The following is a 20,350-nucleotide window of genomic DNA, read 5'->3' on the forward strand; positions in this document are numbered from 1 at the left end:
AAAATGGGACTCTGAATCGGATTTTTTCAATGTGGATGAAGAACAACACAGAGGAGCAGAGAGAAAATAATATCTGGGTGAGGGAGAGGAATAGATGAAGGAGGAGAGGAGAAGTTGGATCAGGACAAGGGAGAAGAAGTATGGGAGAGGAGGAAGATGTGTGCTGGATTGTTCATCTCTGTTTTTTTTCCACTTTCACATGTGGAACCTATGAACGCTTATTTCTGCCATGAATAGAAAATAAAAAAGGTAATTATGTCTTTTTATCTCACAATTCTCATATAAAATATAAAATCCAAAGATATATAAACTCAATTCCTATAGTTTATATATCACAATTCTGAGGGTAAAAAGTCATAATTGTGAAATGTAAACTCACAATTGCAAAAAAAAAAAAAAAAAAAAAAAAAAAAAAAAAATAGAATTGTGAGATAAAAAGTCACAATTACCTTTTACTTACCTTACTTTTTTTATTCTGTGGCAGAAGCTTCAACAGTAACCAAAGGCCATGTATGTTGGATTTGTTGTTGATTAATGGCAGCAATTTCATGTTTTAATTTCAGTAAAAGCTTCATGTAAAGCTTTTACTACAACGATTCCACCATCACTGTTCCATATATGCTGAATATGTGGTCTGTGTAGGGCACTAACTACCAAGTGGACACCATCCCACCCTCTATGGGGGCAACATCAACACCACACACCCAACCCCAGAAAGAGATTTCAACCAAGGGGCCAACTGAAGTCCTGCATAGGGGACTCATTTGACCGGTAGCTGCCCTGAGCAATTCTGTTACTTTCTTCTTCCTTTTTCTACTGCACATTATATAAAATAATGACTTACTTCTGTTGCCAAGAATGCACACATTTAACACTCAACCAAAAATGTAGAATGGCTTGCATGCATTATACTATTACTGCAGTAAAAGGAAACTGAATTATAAAAACAATGGATTTCATATTTTCTACAGGTATGACAGTAATGCAGTTTTCATAATTTCATCAACTGTTAGCTTTGATTGACTATTTGTTCATGTTGGATAGAAAACTAGTGCTAATGTTTTGACAGAACAGCTCGATTTTGAATCAGGTTTGCTGTGTTTTGATAGAGTTAGTATGTGTTGAAAAAGGTTTTTAGCATTTTGAAATGTAGAGTTTGTGTTTATATAACAAATTATGGATTTAGGCAGAAAACTAACTGTTTGGCTAATTGTGTGATATATGTGTGTTGCTGTGTTAAGAGTTTAGAAAAAGTACTTTAAGTATCGCTAAATGCTTGTTAGTTATTGAAAAAAAAAAGACATTTCTCAAAATATATTTTTATTATCTTTTTTTTTATGTTCTACAGAAAGTCAAATACATATTCTAAAGTTTGATGTCAGTAAGATTTTTTTTCATGAAATTAATATTATTCAGCAATGAAGCATTAAATTGATCTAAAGTGACAGTAAAACAATTATGTTTGAAAATATTTATAATTCAAACAAATTTTTTTTTTTACATTCTATTCATAAAATCCTGGACAAAACGTATCATGGTTGATAATAATAAGTGTTTCTTGAGCAGCAAATAAGCATATTATATATAATGATTTCTGAAGGATCATGTGACACTGAAGACTGAAGTAATGATGCTGAAAGTTCAGCTTTGATCATGGGAATAACTTACATTTAAAAATATTTTACAATTGAAAACAGTCATTTTAAGTTGTAATATTTCAAATTATTACTGAAGTTTTATTATTTATAATAAATGCAGCCTTGGTGAATGCTGCATTTTGGCTTATCACAGAAGAATCTTCTTTCAAAAAGACCCCAAACTGAAAGGTAGTGGAATGACACAAGGGTGATTAAATGATCACAGAATTTTTGGTTTTGGCCCTTTAAGGCCGTGTTTTACCTGTCTGTGGAACACAGTTACATCAGATCAGCAGAGAGGAAGTCCAAACAGTTGTCTGAGTTGGTTTCAGGAAGTACTGTAGTTTTCCAGATGTGTTGGCTGTCATGTGTATCACTAGAAAACATCCTGAGTATGCAGTAGTCCAAAATGTGCTGGTCACGTACAAGCCACAAGCACAAACCTCAGCCCAAACAACAACCACTGACTGAAGCAAAGCACCGTACATTCTGTCTGTACATTCACTGGCACACAACATTGTTCTTAACCATATTTTTAGACCCATGTTGCCATCTGATGCAACAGAACCACATAAAACATGTGGTTTGCTTTGCTCTGGATTGCCCTTTTGCTGAAAACTCAGCATTGATCTGTACTATGTGTGCAAAGAAAACATTTTAAAGCAGTTCATCATCTTCATGTAGGATTTCTGGTGCTGGAAACAGCTGTTTATGAAGTTCTTCAGAAGCGTCAGTCCTGGGATTCCTTATTCAGTGAACATTAGCAGGACTCTATCACCCTCTACTGGAGAAAACATAAAGCACATACTCACTGTGGAGAAGACTATTGCAGTATCTGTGTGGCAACGTCGTCAGTGAATAAAGATAAAATTAATACCATATGAGTGGAGCAATAAAATGACTGTAAAAACGTACATTTAAACAACTTACAGTTCAAATAATACAGGTTTTAGCAAAAATAAAATGATAAACCATACATTTCAGCCTTTAAATCATTCTGAAAGAAAATGAATAAGTCAAAATTATATATATATATTCATTTTCTTTCAGAATGATTTAAAGGCTGAAATGTATGGTTTATCATTTTATTTTTGCTAAAACCTGTATTATTTGAACTCTAAGTTGTTTAAATAAAGATTAATATTAGGCAGACAGAATGTCACATTTTATTATTGACTGTTTCAACACAAAATGTTTTACCAATTAAGAAGTACAGCACTTTTAGAGAAAAAGAGCACCACAAGAACCAAAGATACCTTCATAGACAGTCAACCATGCAGACTGATGGGAGTGACTGATAGAGTTCCCAGCCAAGCAGGTGTACTCTCCAGCGTCCTCTAAAGCCATATTCCTGATCTGCAGTAGCTCCATCTCCTTATGCGTAGTGTTGACGCCTGCCGTCTAGAGGAAAGAACCACAGGATGAAGCCGGAGAGCTCCGGGAAAACCCACCAGAGAGGAGAGACGTTTTGAATAATGCTTTTGAGGTCAATCTCGGACTAGTAAAGCGGTGTTACCTTCAAAATCCGAACGTACGGCAATCCGTCAGGGCCAACGCTGCTGCCGTTCACCTTGATGTGCTTCAGCCACTGGATGTGAATCGGAAGATCGCTGTAGACTTTACACTTAAACTCCACGTCACTGCCCACCAATACTGTATGGTTAGCAGCGGCCTGAAGGACTGGCTTGTGTGGTGAACGCTCTGTATCACACACACACACACACACACACACACACACACACACACACACACACACACACACACACACACACACACACACTGGCATATGTGGTTTACGGGGACTCTCCATAGGTGTAATGATGTTTATACTATACAAACTGTGTATTCTATCCCTATCCCTAAACCTACAAATCACAGAAAACATTTGGCATTTTTTTGAATTTCATAAAAACAAAGTTTAGTATGTTTTTTAAAGTCATTTTGGTTACGAGGACACAGAAAGTGAAACAGTGGGTGTTTCTCAAACTGAAGGCTGAATCCTAGTTCAGTCCTTCATAGGCATGTAGACTAGTATTCTCAGCATTAAAAGGCTGCATATCTTGGCTGTGACGCCATCGAGCGCTGCCAAAGGCCATCTCAATGTGAAGGATCCTTGGAAGGTAGCCTTCGTTTCGTGCCCTTCATACGGCATGTTCTGAAGGATGGATCAGGTGTATCCTTCCCTGCCTTTAAATACCCACAATCCTCTGCATGCATTTCAGATGATTTCAGAAAACATCGGCATCGAGCACGCCCATATTCATCTTGAAATGTAAGTTCAATGTTTTCAGAGATGAAAGCACTTATATGTTTTGTTGTAAATTAATACATACTGGTAAACTACACATGTCTGTGGGCACTACGAGACCACAGACAGTTGCCATTAGTGTAGCAATTACCATAACATAATACAATTTTTGTCTTATTATAATGAAATGTTGTATGTATTTATATTGTTTAATGATCTACACTGGGTGGATCAAGATGTGATGAAATTTCAGGCATCCAGCTTTTCACGCCATGCTGCTCCTCTCCGACTACTATCAGTCTTTTCTTGGCGAGGCTGATTGTTGTCCTGTGGAACATTTCCATCTTCCAAGAGGTCACCTACACCAATGCATATGTTGTGCAATATTGCACATGTATGTAAAATGGCAATGCATTTCTGTATTTGAATTTACATTTTCCATACCATATGTGCAATGTTTGGAGCAAAATGATAATTCAATTTAACAACAGCAAATGTAAATTATATAGTTAAATATGAATTATCATTTTGCTCCAAACATTGCACATATGGTATGGAAAATGTAAATTCAAATATAGAAATGTATTGCCATTTTACATATTACATTTCAAATTGAAATTTGCTACACATATGCTTCCATAAATGAGAGAGGTACGTGCGAGCCTGTTAAATCAGTATCTGTTTGCGATTTTCCATGAATTTAACAAAAGCCTATTACATGAATTAGCCTATTCCTCTGGACATGAAATCTCGTTTCGTTCCCCAAACCCTTATTCACGTCTCCTTTCAAGCGAATTCATTTCTAGTGCAAAAGCACGGAGTGATTTGCGAGAGCACAGGACAAAGTTTGAGCGCGCACACAATATCTGAGCGAGAGGAGAGGCAAATCATAAGAGAGCACAGTTTTGTGCATAAACATAATTAAATTTGGTTTATGCTCCAGCGTGTAATGACTCTCCCAACCTCTATTGGTGCTGACTTGTAATGACTCTCCCACCCACTAGCTGGCACTGACACCTATTGCCATGTAATGACTCTCCCAGCCACTTGGTGGCCCCAGCTTCAGTAGAACACATTGTACTGCTACTCATTAGGACTTGATTTCTCCCACCTGTGGGTCATTATCTTGTTTGTGTTTGCCTATTTAAGCATGCCTTTTTCTTTCAGTTGTGTTCAGTCTTGAGCCTACTATTCCTGTGTTGTCCTTGCCATGAAAGCTAAGTCTGTTGAGTTTCTGATTTGCCTTTTACTCATCTTTTGTTTTTTGTATTTTTCTGTGGAAGCACAGCTTCCATTTTGTTGTACTATTGCACTTGGACTCCTCAGTAAAACACTTTTTGTTCAGTCATCTAAGCCTACATGTTATTCTTCTGCCCTTGGGTCCATCTGTTATTTGTCATCTACCATAGCTCAGTGGTAAAGCAGCAGTTCAGCTGACTAGAAGACCAGAGTTTGATTCCAGCCTCAGCCACCCATCATAGTTTAGGCCTACTTCCAAAATTTCTAGGCTGTTGATTTTTTTTTTATTTTTTTTTTATTATTATTATTATTATACACCCGAGGGCACCACAACCTCCCTCTTCTTTTCGTGGCGGTGCAGCTAAATCTGATTAGATACATGGCCGCAGTGGCGCCTGCAGCTGAACGGCTATACGCGTTGTGCGTGTCATACACGCTCCTCCGACTGACGCGAGAAACGTTTTTCCATGGGAATATTTCATCTGTTATTATGTGTGTCCTGTATTTCTGTTGACTGAACCAGCTATACCAATCATTTGTGAATTAATCATTTTTTGTATTGATTCTTTCTGTTCCATGAATTGGCCAAACACACTTGCATAACGATCTAAAACGATTTGGATTTTGTACTGCTGTCACTGAATCTTCTGAAGTTGTTTCTCAGTCAGTAACAACTATGAACTATGCAGTACAGCCCAGTGAATAATGGAACGAAAGCTTAAAAAGGAGCTGCATTTATTCCCAGTCCCGGATACTATTATTAAACAGCGTTGCGACATCAAGTGAGAAGTGTTTCGATTTGAAACACACCTCTCAGTTACAAACCACAAATCTTTCGATGATTACACTAGTTTTAAATCGGATGAAACAACCTCAACATTCCCAACAAGACTGATGAGGAAAACAGGAGATGCATGCCATGAAGTTAGAAGACTTGTAAATCCCAAAATAACTATCCTTACAAACATTTACCATTAATGTACAGTAGTACAGCCCGCTGCTGCAGATTGTATGTTTGCTAATGAAGCATTGTTCACCAAAGCCGACATGGCCAAGATACCCCCAGTGGAGTGAGCGCTCACTCCCAACAGGCACGGTATACCTTGGGTTTGATAAAGCCTGGACAATGGCATCCACAATCCAGTGGGCCAATCTCTGTTTGGAGACCGCTTTCCCCTTCTGCTGACTTCCAAAGCTAGGCATGCACCGGACAAAACAGAGACAGGTCTGGCTCTCCCTCATCAGGAGGGATTGCTTACATGTCCACCACTTGGTCACTTAAGGGAGTATTGGGAACTTTGGCCGCATATTTGGACCGGGTTCTCAGGACCAAGTGAAAGTGTGCCGGCCCAAACACCAGACATGAATCACTAACAGAGAAGGCTTGTAGGTCTCCTACCATCTTGACAGAGGTGAGCGCAATCAGGAGGACTGTCTTCATATATAGGGCACTAAGCTTGACTGATTGTTAAGGGCTTAAATGGATCTGGCCTGTAAGACCAAAGAAAGCTCTCAAAAGAGGATGAGGCGAGGTCTTCAAGGATTCAACCTTCACGCACCTCTAAGGAACCTAATAATCAGGTCGTCCTTTCCCAAAGATCTGCCACCCACAATGCTGTGGTTTGCTGCTATCGCTGCAACATACACTTTTATGGTGGAGGTGGACCTCTCTAGGCCCTGTAGGAGGAAGGAAAGCATAGACCTGACACCACATCTCCATGGGTCTTCACCTCTGGAAGAACACCATGTAATGAACAGGTGCTTACAGTCATCTAGTAGAGGGGGCTCTTGCCTGAGTGATCATATCTATTACTGCTGGTGATCACTGCTTCCTGCTCATCCTGTCCAGGGATCAGACGTGGGGGTCCAGAGGTCTGGGCGCGGGTACCAGATTGTACACTGCCCTTGAAAAAAAAGGTCCCCCCTCTGGGGAATTCTCCAGAGAGGGGCCGACGCCATCAGCGTGAGCTCTGTTGTTGGGCCAGTATAGCACAAACATTAGGACTTGTTCTTCTTCCTCCCTGACTTAGCACAATGGCTGTGCAATGAGATTCACTGGGGGAAACGCATGTTTGCGCAGGCATCGGGGCCAGCTGTGAGCCAGTGCAACCGTGCCAAGGGAGGCCTTGGTTAGGGAATACCACAGTGGACAGCGGGAGGATTCCATTTGTCACAAGTATGTAAGGGACGCAAAGCCTCCGGCTCCCCCTCGCCGCAAACTACCCACCTCAGGTACACCAGATGTGGTTCCATTGGTGCCGCTGTTACAGAGTCTGGAAATGTGGTTAGCGCTTTCCAGCCCGTCACGCTGGCTCATCAGAACAATACGGTTCAACTATGCGAATACTCCCTATCTGGTGAGTCCTGGTAAGAAGAAATTGCTTTTTTATTGACCATGTAAAATTCACTACGCTTTCCGATGTGAGTGAGGCTCACCCCAGCTGGGGCAAACAGGTCCACAGTCTCTCCCTCTCTGGGTCACCCACCTAAACGCTGAGGTCTAGCTGCCAGTCCAGGCTGTTGCAGGGCTGGTGCAGCCTTCACAGGGGCCACCCCTCGGCAACGAGCAGATGGAACTTGGGCTCTCGGGGGTCCAGTGGAAGTCCCGTGCCGAGGTGAGATGCTTTGAATAACCTCTGTCCACTTTTTCACTGCCAAGAACTGCGGTGCCTTAAAGGCCTGGGGGCATTGAGAAAGCGTACTCTGCATCTTGGCAAGGTTTGGCCAATGCAGATCTCTAAAAAAAAAAACACATCTCCACACTGGCATGATGAATCCAATCTTCAACCAGATGGAACTGGACACTGGACTCAACAATATTGCTGATCTGCCTGCAATGACACCATTGTATGGGAACTGAACTGAGCTGAAAGATGACATCACTGTTTTCTCCAGAGCTGCTGTATAGATAAATTAACTAAATTAATAACTTATGATTTTTCCAACAGAAATGCATCAGCACTAAACTTACTTAAGCTGGACAATTATACTATTTTCTTCTAGAGCTGCTGTACAACCAAAACAAACTTTGTTGCATTATTGTTCTGTTATCACTGTAAAGCTGCTTTGAAACAATCTGCATTGTAAAAAGCGCTATATAAATAAAGGTGACTTGACTGTTGTGTGACAAAACTAAACATTTCTCAATAGCTCTGTGGTTGCACAGGAATAACACATACAAGCAACAGTTACAAACTGCCTAACAAACACCTATTTGCTCTGTTGCGGTATAGAAGGGGAAAAAACATTTTTTAAAACCAAAATCATGCACATGACATCACACAGCAATTACAACCTCTAAACTCGTAAACAGGGACTTCCCAGAAGGGTTTAACAGCACAAATGTATAAGTCTAGAATGTGTTTGAATTACTTTATTCCAAATACTCTGATCTCATCCTGTAAACATTTCAAACACTTATATTTGCAGTGGATTATTTACCACACACAAGCAACAGAGTACATGTGCCTGTCCTTGAAGATGACATTTATATCAAACTAACTTTTAATATGCAAGAGAAGAAAAGAAATATGACTGACCAGCTATATCGAGCTGGTAGGTGTGATTGATGCTGCCATGTTTGTTTTCCACCAGGCAGGTGTAGTTTCCTTTGTCTGACGGTACCACTGACTCCATTATGATGGACCACGTGTGCTCTCGAACCTGTGCAGTAACAGAGATATACACATATCTGATAAGAACTATGAATGACTAAACGCATATCTTACATTTTTATTATTTGTTGTTACATATTATTCTGATTTGACAGTTATCATGTGGTGACAGAAGAGCTCTTCTGGTTGTGACTTAATGAATCTCAGACATGGTTGGGCAAAATTAATAAGAGGTTATGGCTTCTCACTCTACAGAACCCCAGATGTGAGCTGCTACACTCATAGTGTGCCTGACTTAATTTTCATAAACACTTAATGGAGTCTAAATGAACAATTTTGCCAGGCTCTTGTTAAACAAAAGAAACCACAGGAGACTGGTGTCACAAACTGCTCTGAGACTTGGGTTAAAGATTTATTAGGGGTAATCCACAGTTGTAATTCATATAACAGGCATAGGGTCAAAACCACAGGCCAAACAATCCAGATAATAACAGAGACCAAGACACAAGCAAACAGGGAAATAAGCAGGTAAACCAGGTAGACAAGCAGATCATCAAAACCATGACATGGAAAACCTGAAATAACTCTCAGAAATGCAGTGTAACACATACAAGACTTTGCAAGGAGTAAGTTAAACCTAGAGCTTATAAAGGTAAACACAAATGAGTTAATCACACACAGGAGGAAGTAATGAGACCATAATGAGTCCAGGCAGTAGGCAAAGTTCATTAAGCAGGAAAGTTAATGGAGCGGTGAAGGAGTGTCCTCTGGTGGCTATCATAGGCACTCCAGCTGGCAGGTGTGACAACTGGGAAGAGTTTACTAAGAAGAGGAGGTTACTACACAAAGCTGCAGGGGCCCTCAACAGAAGCCCTTCACACTACTTGAAGGGAAGGTTCATGAAAATCAATTTACATATTGATCTGTTCCTCACACAAAACTATCCTTTGACACCAAAAAACGTAAAGGGATAGTTTACCCAAAAATGAGAATTTGTTGTTAATTTACTCACCCTTAGGTCATCCAAGATGTGTCTTTTTTTCTTCAGTAGAACAATAAAGAAGATTTTTTTGCTGAAACCGTAGTCCTTGGTTATTCATATAACGCAAGTCAATGGCTATCATCACTTTGAGAATAAAAAAAAAAACATACAGGCAAAACAAAATTAATACCCGTGGCTCCTGAAAATTCATTGAGGCCTTATGAAGCAAAACGATCGGTCTGTGCAAGAAACTGAACATTATTTACAACATTATTAACTATAGTCCACAGCCTTGGCAAACGGTGAGTGCATTCATGGCAGTCTGGAGTACGAGCTTCCTGTCGCATTATGATGTATGCGCAGGAGCAAACTCACACGTGAGCTGACGCTGTGTTTGTTTACAACAGAGAGGTAGGATGCGTGTGTTGTATTGTTCATCAAAGTGGTAATTAATTGTGCTTACTTGTGATTTGTCACACAATCATAGTTGGGAATATTGACTTTTCACAGTTTCATACCTGTCTGCTTCAGTCTCCTTTACCGCTTCATGAACTACATTTCCCATAACCCAGGGGTAGGCAAGTTCGGTCCTAAAGAGCCGCTGTCCTGCAGAGTTTAGCTCCAAACTTTATCAAACACACCTGAACAAGCTAATCAAGCTCTTCAGGATTACTAAGGCTATAGGCAGGTGAATGTTTTTTTTCAGGGTTGGAGATACACTCTGTAGGTCAGCGGCTCTCAAGGACCGAACTTGCCTACCCCTGCCATAACCCATTGCCTGGACTCATCATGTTCTGATTACTGCCACCAGTTTGTCATTATCTCGTTTATGTTTGCCTATTTGTTCCCTGTGTGTTCATTCACTCATTGCGAAGTCTTATTTGTGTGACACTGCCTTTCTGAGTGCTACTTCTGGTTTATGTATCAGGGTCTTGATCTCCCTGAATTTCCTTGTTTGCCTGTGCCATGGACATATTATCTGGATGGTTTGTTCTGTGGTTTTGACCTTATGCCTGTTTTATAAATTATGCTAATAGATTACACTTAATAAAGCTTGCGTTTGGATCTTCAACCTAAGTCTCAGTGCAGAGGGCTGTTTCATAAAAGATGCTAAGAAAAGCGAGGATTAAACTCCAAAACCTGACTTGAATTAACCTAACAAATGAGTTGGGGCTAAAGCGGTTTCATAAAAGGTAATTGAAGTTCATGCAGTCCTGCTAATTCGATCCAGGATTACCTAGTCAAGATAATTTCGCGTGCACGCTTTTTTAAGCAGCCCTAGAGGTCGATCATGGTTCAAATCGATCCACCATAGGAAGCGGCATACATTTTGTGCTATTTTATGCGTTTGAGACATGGGGCCCTATTTTAACGATCTAAACGCAAAGTGTAAAGCGCATGGCGCAGGTGCACTCAGGGCGTGTCCAAATCCACTTTTGCTATTTTAACGACGGAAAAACGGTCCGTGCGCCAGGGCGCATTTTTTAAATGGTTTGTCCCTATTCTCTTAATGAGTAATGGGCGTAATGTTCAATAAACCAATCAGAGTGCCATCTCCCATTCCCTTTAAGAGCGAGATGCGCTCGCGCCATGGCGGATTGCTATTTACATGGCGGAATTTGTTGGCGGAAAAGCTGAACACTTTTCAAGCGAAGAAACCGATCTGCTCGTGCGCGAAATTAAAGCGGGCTTGCAAATGCAGGCTTTCAAATAGCTCCGCGCGATGAGTCAGTTAATATACATGTGTGTGTATTGGCACAATTTCGTTCATCAATATAAGTAGTAATAGGCTGAATTGAAAACAGGTAGCCTAATTCTAATACACGCAATGACTATTCATCATTACATTTTTATATTTATGTAGCCTACACAATAATATTCTTTTACACTGTAATCCTTTTGTTTTTAATATTTGGCATGTTTGTGTGATGCGCATCCCTGTGTGTAATAAGCAAAGTCAACGCGCACTGTGGACACGCCCAGAGGCGCAGTTTCTACCAACTCGCTCTAACAAAAAAATATTGCGCCATTGGCTTTAGACTTTAGACCAGGTTTGAATTGGTCTATGGCGCAGTCTATTTTCAGCTCCTTAAAATAGCAATGCGCCGGCAATGCGCCTGAACACACCTCTTTTTTAGACCATGGGCGCACTAACTGGCGCAAATGCATTTACTAATTTAAGGACGTGGCGCTGAACGGGAAAACGCGAACGGCGCCGGACGCAAACTAGCAAACTCACTTGCGCGTCGCATTGCGCCGGGTGTATTATAGGGCCCATGGTGTTTTCCTCAGTGCATAACTTACTTTTCACAAGTTTATTCTCCATCTGTAAATGTTAGAAAGTCATGCAAATATTTCCATTTTGCTGCTAAACTTCACAGTGAACGATTGCTGCTGCGCGCATGCGCGCTAAACAGACGGAACACAATAGAAGCGGGTGAGTAAATTGACAGCAAATTTTCATTTTTGGGTAAACTATCCCTTTAATACAGCCATGGGCGTAGGTTTAGGGGGGGACGCTAGGTACTAGTCCCTATCAATATTTTGAGATGACAAATTTGTCCCCACCAATATTTAGCAAGCTCCTTTGAACTGCTATTTGGATCAATTCTAACGGCCAGGACGACGACAGTACAACGCCGTAATTTGGCGGCGGGGTATCTGACAGGCTACACGCGCGGGCCGGGACTACTTTTGTGCTTGCACTAGCAGCGAGCGGGTGGCGTGTGTGTGTGTGTGCGCGCGCATGTTGACGACGCCGACGGTAAGTTACCAGGGCTGTCTCTCTGCCACATACAAAGGCCAGAGTAAAAAAACATTTTAATATTCCGTATTTTTGGCCCTTTTTGTACTTTGTAGATGCCACCCATGAAGAAGAAAGGGGATATAAGAAGCTTTTTCATAAAGCAGAGTCAGAGTGTAAGTAGGCAAAATAACTAGCCACACAAATAAACTAGCAGTAGTGACTGACCAGGCTTTCAAATGCAGATTCAGAGAGTGCATTTTTGAGATTATATGGTTATACTAGCTCTTTAGGGATAGTATACAGGATGGTGTGGGTGGGGGTGGGGGGTTTGGAGGGGTTGGAGTGTCCCCACCAAAGCTGAGACCAAACCTACGCCCATGAATACAGCCCACAAGTTATTAGGAAGAACAGTTTATTAACAGGTGAGTAAACAGTTAAGGTGCCTGCTAGATATACCCATAGAAGATATACGTTGGAGACACACATTGGGGATTTACACTGGAGAACAGGAGAGTAGTCTACTTTCTTAGAAACATATAAATGTAAAAATTATGGGAGAAGAGGTGAGTGCTTATATAGAGCTGCTGACCAGGGCGATTGCTGGCAGGTGCAGGTGATTGTGAAATGTGTGCAGGTGGGAGCCAGGGAGGATGATGGGAGATGTAGTGCAGAAGTGACAGAGCTAGTGACAATGACAGCAGCTTGGTTTCAACAGATGCATTTTTTTTTTTTTTTTTTTTTTTTAGTGAGGAGTAATTATTTTTAATTAAATGATCAGAGAATTTGATTGCTTATATCATGAGTCCATTAGTTCCACACTAGTGGACTAATTTTACACAAAGCTATTCATGAGAGTTTGACAGCGTTAAGACAGATCATCTCTTATTTAAAACTCAGACAGAACTTGATGACAGCACAGGTAGTCTCCTCACCTTGAATCCTCCTATTCGCTGATCTCTCTTAAACTCTTTGCCGTTCTTGAGCCACTTGAGCGTTGGTGTAGGGTTACCGCTGGCGTGGCAATAGAACCTTACAGTATAACTGGTGGGAACCGTGTGTCGTTTCTTCTCCAGCCTGTCAGGACGAGTCCAGTAGGGCGCCATTGCTAAGGAACAGAGGAAAATTAAATTGGTCATTTTGAAACTATTGTTTTGAAACTAAATGGAACTACGATGTGAGCAATATTAGGACCACTTCTGGTTTTACTCCCTCTGACTGTCTTGATATTACCCTTGGGACTCAAAGAATAATTCATCAAAAGAAATTAAGATTTTCATTCTAATTAACTAAAGCTCGGCACATTCTACAAGATGGCTGTGGTTTACTAGACAAAAATGTGTCCTATTTCCTGTTAAAATTCCTGCTTTAAAGGACAATCTTAAAAATGTTCTAAAGAATGGATACAGATATTATTGCATATGCAGATCTTTGAGTCATAGTTTACATTACAAGCGTGACCCACAAAGTAGTTTCTGGTTACTTCTGAGGAAGACTCACCTTCATCATCATTTTCAGAGTAATCAAATCCATCTGATAAAGAACAGAAATAGAGGATTTTATTATGTTGTAAACAATCTCTGGATATAAAAAATGTGTTATAATTAAGGCTGTTAGAATTCAAGCTTGAATTATTATAATAATCTAAAAATTCCTTTACAAATGGATACTAAAAATCAATTTACATTGGATCATGGGGCATAATTAAATTTTGAACGACGCAAATCAACTGTAGATCATGGGTGGGCAAACCCGGTCCTGGAGGGCCACTGCCCTCCATAGTTTAGCTCCAACCCACTGCCCTCCATAGTTTACCTCCAACCCTGATAAAACACACCTAACCGTAGTTTTCTAGTAATCATGAAGGCATTGATTAGCTGGTTCCAGTGTGTTTGATTATGGTTGGAGCTAAACTCTGCAGGACAGTAGCCCTCCAGGACCGAGTTTGCCCACCCCTGCTATAGATCATAAAATACTCTTAGATCGACAACAAAATTACACTGGTATTCAGGGACAGGCTTTAAGGTTGTTTAGATCGTATCAGATTGTTTTCATTTTGTCTATTTAAACGGGGGCAATCTAATAACGTCAGTAAATTATGGAGTGCTGCAAGGAATGGTGTACTGTTATTATCAGTATATATGCTGCCACTTGGTGATATTATCAGAAAACAAGGAATTAGTTTCCACTGTTATGCCAATGATATTTAGTTATATATTTCATCACAACCAGACGAAATCTCTAATTTATCCAAGCTGACAGAGTGTGTTAAAGATATAAAATACTGGAAGACCTGTAATTTTCTTCTATTGAATTCAGATAAGACTGACGTATTACTTACTGGTCCAAAAACCTGTACACATTCTCTTAAAATATAATTTGCATCTAGAAGGATGTATTGTTACTTCATCGTCTATAGTTAAAGACCTGGGTGTTACATTAGACAGCAGCTTGTCTTTTGATAATCATATATCATATGTTACAAAAACAGCCTTCTTCTACCTCAGAAACATTGCTAAGCTATGGAATATGTTATCTGTTTCTGATGCAGAAAAGTTAGTTCATACATTCATGACCTCTAGAGTAGATTACTGGAATGCACTAGCTGGTTGTATATGTGTGTGTGTGTGTGTGTGTGTGTGTGTGTGTGTGTGTACACACACACACACATATATATATATATATATATATATATACACACACAAACAACACACACACACACACACACACACACACACACACACACACACACACACACACATATATATATATTACGCCTGTAAATAGATTAATTGCACACTTATTGTGAAATTAAGCAAACCATTTATCTTGTTTAACACGTCCATTTTGCCATCATTGCCTATATCCAGCAAAGCAAACCATCAGACTGAAGTGTGATTTTTCATAAAACTGTATTTTTCAGCTTTTTAAAAGGTAACTTTATGTCTTTTCAAAAAAGGACACCAAATAACCAAATGATATGATTTAATATAATCATACATTTCTGTACACCAAAGCACACATAAAACAAAAGAAACAGCAGAATTCACATTGTATATGCAACAGCAAAGAGCTGTTTATATTTTAGACAAGTCAAGAAGCGATACTGTTCCGGACCACATGGAGATGCCAAAAAACCCTAAACCAACCGCCTTGACCTGTATATATACTAAAGTACACAGCAACATACACAGGACAAATCCAAAAATTATCCTGAATGTGGGTGAAAACAACATGAATGTACTGAAATGTGTCTGTGCATAAATACAATGTGCAATCAGTGCGTCGAGAGAGAGTGCCCATACATGATTTTTTTTGTGCATCAGTATTCAATAATAACATGATTTGTTTGCTTATTTCACCTGGGTAATTATGACGGGCCCTCTCAAGTAAAGTCATGACAAAATAATGCATTAACATGGTATGAGTTGATATTAGTGTATGGGTAGTTAATAATGAGTTAGTAATGATGGGCCCCTTAAAGTAAAGTCATGACACAATGATGCACTAACAAAACATTAAATTAAACATGATTAAACATGCAGGAGTGTCATTCTTATTCCTTTTCACCACCAGTACAAAAAAAAAGAAAAAAAAAAAAAAAGAAAGATAAAGGTTATTTGGAGTTCTTTTATTAATTATTTACATCAAACATATATGGACTCAAAAGAAATCCCAAACACACCTGTAAAGACACATAGCTAATGCTAATCAAAGCATATAAAATTAAACGACAAAATAATACAGTTAATGACTGTACATAACTTCCTGAAAAATCCCAATGCAAACCACATGCAAACATGACTTTTATTTTTACAGAGTGGAATGCCTGCAACTAATCGGCGGTGCATTTTGGGTAATGTAGTTCATGACTTAAAGCATGTTATATGGGTTGAGAAGAATCAGAAATTGTGAATTGTTACTTTGATATTGTAAGTTGCCTGCATATTAGAAAGATGGGACTAAACTAAATGATGTATTTGTAGATTATGAAACCAGAACAGATAATTGTTGCAAGTAACACTATCACATTTTATGCTTGCCGGTATGAGTCACTGTGTTCATTTTGTTTTATTATTGTTTTATTAATTTTCAGTATTCATAAATCTTATTAATTTTATATATTAAAAAAATGTGCCTTTGGTGTTATGCATTTTATTAAGTGGAACAATTTGAGATACTGTAAAGAAAATCTGCTATACAAGTCTGTGTGAAACGTTCTGAGAAAGATTGTGAAACCAGAACAGATGATTGTTGTAACTGTCCCATTTTATGCTTGGAGTAAACACCCAAGAAGAGACATTACTGGAGTTTGTCCTTATTTGGGGTTGATCCTGTGGTGCGTCCAGTGTTCCGCTATATAGACATGTATTTTCTGTAAAGCTGCTTTGAAATGATGTGTTGTTAAAAGCGCTATAGAAATGAATGTGAAATGAAATAAACTTAACTTAAATTAAATACTGTAGACATTTGATGTTTAGTTTATTGATTACTGAATCCAGAATGTTTTTAGCATTTGGCATCCAACAGAAAAAAAAAACACCTTCAAGAGGAGTAACTACTTGTAGTAACTATTTTGCAGTTTACTGAAACTAAGCTTAAATTAGGTAAGTGAGAAATCTTAATGATGTTTGAAAGGTTGTAATGAGGTTAATCATAAAAGTAAATTATATGTGAAGAAATCTTAATGGTACTGTTGTAAAAAAAAAAAGTTTAATTTCAGGTTATAGGTGAAAAAAAAATCAGACCTGTTTTCGGTGAAAGAAACCAAAAAGTGGATTAAATTGGAAAAAGTTGCCATGAAAGTGTAGGATATGACCAATTTAAAAAAAAAAAACTATTTTAGGCAGCTAAATTGAAAAGTTTCTGAGACATTGTTTATTATTGATGGTTTATCACATGATACAACAAGAGGACTACAAAAAAGACTTACCCTCATCTTGGGTGGCTGATATGCCATGGGACTGAAGAGCCTGAGTTAGGAGTACTGAGATCAGCAGCAGCATGGTCTTCATCATCATTATCATCAAGGATTCTGTTTGCATCCAGCTCAGCTCTCCATAAAATAGCTGGGACATCCGCACTGTTGTGCAAGAAATTTATTTCAGAATATTTATTTGGGCGGGAGTTTATTTGCAACCATCTGGATTTTACTGGATTATGAAATGAGGACCTTGATATTATTGGTTAATATTTTTTCTCCTCCCACACAACCATTCACATTTGTTTTATTAAGAGCAACATGCACTTAATATCTTTTTTTGAAAAAAAAAAGAAAAAAAAAAAAAAAAAAACTGCATGGTTCCTGGAAGAAAATAAAACCCAAAGAAAGAAGGCTTGGTAAATGACCAGATTACTTGGCTAATGTAAATGTTTGATTAAAAAAAAAATAATAATAATAATAAAAAAAAAAATTAAAGAAGTTTCTTTGTTTATTCCTTTGTTCCTTTGTTTATAAACTATTTCTAAGTAAACCAAGAACATTGCCAGACTCTACATGGGGAGGCTGTTAGGGCCAGGCTGATCAACTCTTTCCTGTTCGTTCTTGTCATTCTTTATTTTTTCCTTTATTTCCAAATTTTGAATTCTCCTCTAAACCCACTTTCGTCTTCTTTCCAGGCTTCCTTAAAACTGAGATCCAGATCCAGAGATGAGAGCCATAATGATTTCCCCTCCAATTTAAGTCATTGATGTAATTATTCAAACTTCTACATCTACATTTTTACATGGTTAGTTATAGTTCTTCAATATTTCAGTGGCTGAATAGAACTTAGGGAGGAAATTTATTTTCTGCACACTATCTGGCAAAAACTGTCTAAAACTTTTAACTGACTATAGTTTACATACATTTCTTGCAACAAGACTGGGTCAAGTCTGTGCATGCAGTTGCCAGCCAGCATGTCATCAATCATAAACAGCTCTGCACTGTTACAGATCCCTTGTTTCCCTGGACTCCATTTCCCAGCATCCTCCTGTTCTCCACACCTGCACTCACTTCCCTCGTCAGCTCCTCATCGTCACTCATCACCTGCACCTGGACTCTATTGTCAGCACTCCCCATATATTGCACTCACTCCCTTCACTCCTCGTCCGTTCTCTGTTTATGTTAGAGTTTGTATGGTGTTCTCTGCCTTCGTTTACATTAAAGTATTGTATGTTTGTGGAAATCCGTGATCTGCCTCCTCTTTACACCAGCAACCGTAACAGAAGAACGGACCAAAACCGACCGGATTTTCCACAAAAAAAAAATGGAGACTTCCACCAGCTCCCTGGCTCCTGCTCCTCCAGCGCCTCTCACTCTTCTGACAACCGGCGATCGCCTCATCGGGCTCCTACAGGTGGGTCGTTCGCTGGAGAGGTATGTGGAGGAGTTCGTGGAGCTTGCTTTCTTGTCTGACTGGCCTGATGCTCAGTTGATCTCCTTGTTTTTGGATGGATTGGATGACGACACTATCCGTTTTGATGAACCTGTTTTTTGTTTCTCCTTAAGCGATACTATCAATTTAATTTTGTGGTTGAATGGCTCCAAATTCTTAGTAGAAGAGGTTCAGGATCAGTGTTGTCGTCCGGTCCATCCAGAAACACGGTTGGCCGGGCCAGTCAGTCAACCTCCGGCTTCCTCCGCATACCCCTCCAGCGAACTCCCTGCCTGCCCCAGGCTGGACCCATATTCCGCTACTGGGCCCAGTAAGCGGAGGAGGAGGAAGAAAGCGGCCCCAATGTCTCCAGAGCCCGCTCCAGTATCTCCAGAGCCCGCTCCAGTGTCTCCAGAGCCCGCTCCAGTGTCTCCAGAGCCCGCTCCAGTATCTCCAGAGCCCGCTCCAGTATCTCCAGAGCCCGCTCCAGTATCTCCAGAGCCCGCTCCAGTATCTCCAGAGCCCGCTCCAGTCCCCACAGAGCCAGCTCCAGTGCCTGTGGGGATTTTAATTGTATATGAGGGGATGGATAGTACCCATCTTCCAGCCTCACACAAGCCGCCCAGTCATGCGGCCTGGCTTATAGACTTTTGGGCCGAGCCAAGTTCTCCAGTTTCCGCCGCCGAGCAAAGTTCTCCAGTCTCCGCCGCCGAGCAAAGTTCTCCAGTCTCCGCCGCCGAGCAAAGTTTTCCAGTCTCCGCCGCCGAGCAAAGTTCTCCAGTCTCCGCCGCCGAGCAAAGTTCTCCAGTCTCCGCCGCCGAGCAAAGTTCTCCAGTCTCCGCCGCCGAGCAAAGTTCTCCAGTCTCCGCCGCCGAGCAAAGTTCTCCAGTCTCCGCCGCCGAGCAAAGTTCTCCAGTCTCCGCCGCCGAGCCAAGTTCTCCAGTCTCCGCCGCCGAGCCAAGTTCTCCAGTCTCCGCCGCCGAGCCAAGTTCTCCAGTCTCCGCCGCCGAGCGAACAGCGCCAGTCTCCGCCGCCGAGCCAGCAGCGCCAGACTCCGCCGCCGAGCCAGCAGCGCCAGTCTCCGCCGCCGAGCCAGCAGCGCCAGTCTCCGCCGCCGAGCCAGCTGCTCCTATGAACTGTGTGTCTGAACCCTCCAGCCCAAAGACTGTTTTCCCTCCCTGCCTCCCTCTCCCACCTCCATCCAGTTATGTTTACACGGAACCTTCACCTCAAGCCCCCTCGCCCAGATCTCCACCTCGGACCTCTGGGCGATTATCTACACCCCGGCTCCAACCTCCCTCTGCTCCACCGTTACCCATCAGTCCACCAGCGTCACCAGTATCCATCCTGCCTCCACTCACACCTTGTGCACTCGTCAGCCTGCCCTTCCCTCTGGACTACACTCCTCCGTCTCCGCTCCGTCACTCCGTCCCTCAGTTTCAGTTGGCTTCCTCACTCCCCCCGGTGTTCTTTTTGTTGGCTGTCCTACTGCTTCTACTGCGGCCTTCTGGAGTCCCGGCTGCGCTTCGGT

The 20,350-nt window shown here is 40.8% G+C and overlaps 1 protein-coding gene across 1 annotated transcript; it reads right to left on the reverse strand.

The window, feature by feature from the left end:
* Positions 1-1,376: 1,376 nt before the first annotated feature.
* LOC137026494 (fibroblast growth factor receptor 1-A-like) lies at positions 1,377-17,541 on the reverse strand. Its single transcript, XM_067393847.1, has 7 exons — positions 17,397-17,541; positions 13,964-13,996; positions 13,399-13,571; positions 8,664-8,787; positions 3,154-3,338; positions 2,894-3,038; positions 1,377-2,421 (listed from the first exon to the last, which is right to left on the reverse strand). Exons 1-7 carry the CDS (start codon positions 17,539-17,541, stop codon positions 2,384-2,386), a joined length of 843 nt encoding a protein of 280 aa, XP_067249948.1. The 3' UTR covers positions 1,377-2,383.
* Positions 17,542-20,350: the final 2,809 nt, after the last annotated feature.

The sequence above is a fragment of the Chanodichthys erythropterus genome, chromosome 9 (genome assembly GCF_024489055.1).
Source record: "Chanodichthys erythropterus isolate Z2021 chromosome 9, ASM2448905v1, whole genome shotgun sequence".
In the NCBI taxonomy this organism is placed as follows: domain Eukaryota; kingdom Metazoa; phylum Chordata; class Actinopteri; order Cypriniformes; family Xenocyprididae; genus Chanodichthys; species Chanodichthys erythropterus.